General features: G+C 51.7%; 1 protein-coding gene across 1 annotated transcript; it reads right to left on the bottom strand.

Annotated features, from left to right (window-relative positions):
* Positions 1 to 204: 204 nt before the first annotated feature.
* Positions 205 to 1,358, bottom strand: LOC122475660 (glyceraldehyde-3-phosphate dehydrogenase-like). The gene has a single exon (XM_043567681.1). The coding sequence runs from the start codon at positions 1,168 to 1,170 to the stop codon at positions 289 to 291; it is 882 nt and encodes a 293-aa protein (XP_043423616.1). The 5' UTR covers positions 1,171 to 1,358; the 3' UTR covers positions 205 to 288.
* Between the last annotated feature and the right edge of the window lie 279 nt (positions 1,359 to 1,637).

The raw sequence follows: 1,637 nt of genomic DNA, 5'->3' as shown, positions 1-1,637 counted from the left end.
AAAATGTTTATATATTTATGTTAAATTGATCAATTGTTTATTAATAATTGTAACAAATCTGGAGAAATTTCTTTTTTTTTTTTTTTTTTTGGATACAGTATACTTTATTGATGGTACATGATAAGGTAGGGCTCCCCAAGCCCCTCCCCTTCTTCAGGGGGTCTGGGATGGAAACTGGAGGTCAGGAGATTCTCAAGTGTGTTGGGTGACAAACGGGGGCAGGGACTCCCCAGCAGCTGAGGGCCTCTCTCTTCTTCCTCTTGCTGGGGCTGGTGGTCCAGGGGGCTCTTACTCCTTGGAGGCCATGTGGACCATAAGGTCCACCACCCGGTTGCTGTAGCCAAATTCATTGTCATACCAGGAAATGAGCTTGACAGAGTGGTCATTGAGCGCAATGCCAGCCCCAGCGTCGAAGGTGGAAGAGTGGGTGTCACTGTTAAAGTCGCAGGAGACAACCTGGTCCTCAGTGTAGCCCAGGATGCCCTTGAGGGGACCCTCTGATGCCTGCTTCACCACCTTCTTGATGTCATCGTATTTGGCAGCTTTCTCCAGGCGGCAGGTCAGATCCACGACGGACACATTGGGGGTGGGGACACGGAAGGCCATGCCAGTGAGCTTCCCATTCAGCTCAGGGATGACCTTGCCCACAGCCTTGGCAGCGCCAGTAGAAGCAGGGATGATGTTCTGGGCAGCCCCTCGGCCATCACACCACAGTTTCCCAGAGGGGCCGTCCACGGTCTTCTGGGTGGCGGTGATGGCATGGACTGTGGTCATGAGTCCCTCCACGATGCCGAAGTGGTCATGGATGACCTTGGCCAGAGGGGCCAGGCAGTTGGTGGTGCAGGAGGCATTGCTGACAATCTTGAGAGAGTTGTCATACTTCTCGTGGTTCACGCCCATCACAAACATGGGGGCATCAGCAGAAGGGGCAGAGATGATGACCCTCTTGGCCCCACCCTTCAAGTGAGCCCCAGCCTTCTCCATGGTGGTGAAGACCCCAGTAGACTCCACAACATACTCAGCACCAGCATCACCCCATTTGATGTTGGCGGGATCTCGCTCCTGGAAGATGGTGATGGGCTTTCCATTGATGACAAGTTTCCCGTTCTCAGCCTTGACTGTGCCGTGGAATTTGCTGTGGGTGGAATCATACTGGAACATGTAGATCATGTAGTTGAGGTCAATGAAGGGGTCATTGATGGCGACAATGTCCACTTTGCCAGAGTTAAAAGCAGCCCTGGTGACCAGGCACCCAATACGGCCAAATCCGTTGACTCCGACCTTCACTATCGTGTCTCGGGGACGCGGCTGGCACTGCACCAGAAGATGCGGCTGTCTGTCGAACGGGGAGGAGCAGAGAGCCAATCTGGAGAAATTTCATGTGCACTTAAAGCCTTATAGCTACCAAAAATTTAGAAATAATTTGAATAATATACATATATATATTTTTTTAATTTTTTTTTCAACGTTTATTTATTTTTGGGACAGAGAGAGATAGAGCATGAACGGGGGAGGGGCAGAGAGAGAGGGAGACACAGAATCGGAAACAGGCTCCAGGCTCTGAGCCATCAGCCCAGAGTCCGACGCGGGGCTCGAACTCACGGACCGCGAGATCGTGACCTGGCTGAAGTCAGACG

Source organism: Prionailurus bengalensis, chromosome E4 (assembly GCF_016509475.1).
Source record: "Prionailurus bengalensis isolate Pbe53 chromosome E4, Fcat_Pben_1.1_paternal_pri, whole genome shotgun sequence".
In the NCBI taxonomy this organism is placed as follows: domain Eukaryota; kingdom Metazoa; phylum Chordata; class Mammalia; order Carnivora; family Felidae; genus Prionailurus; species Prionailurus bengalensis.
This window is presented reverse-complemented; position numbering and strand designations above follow the sequence as displayed.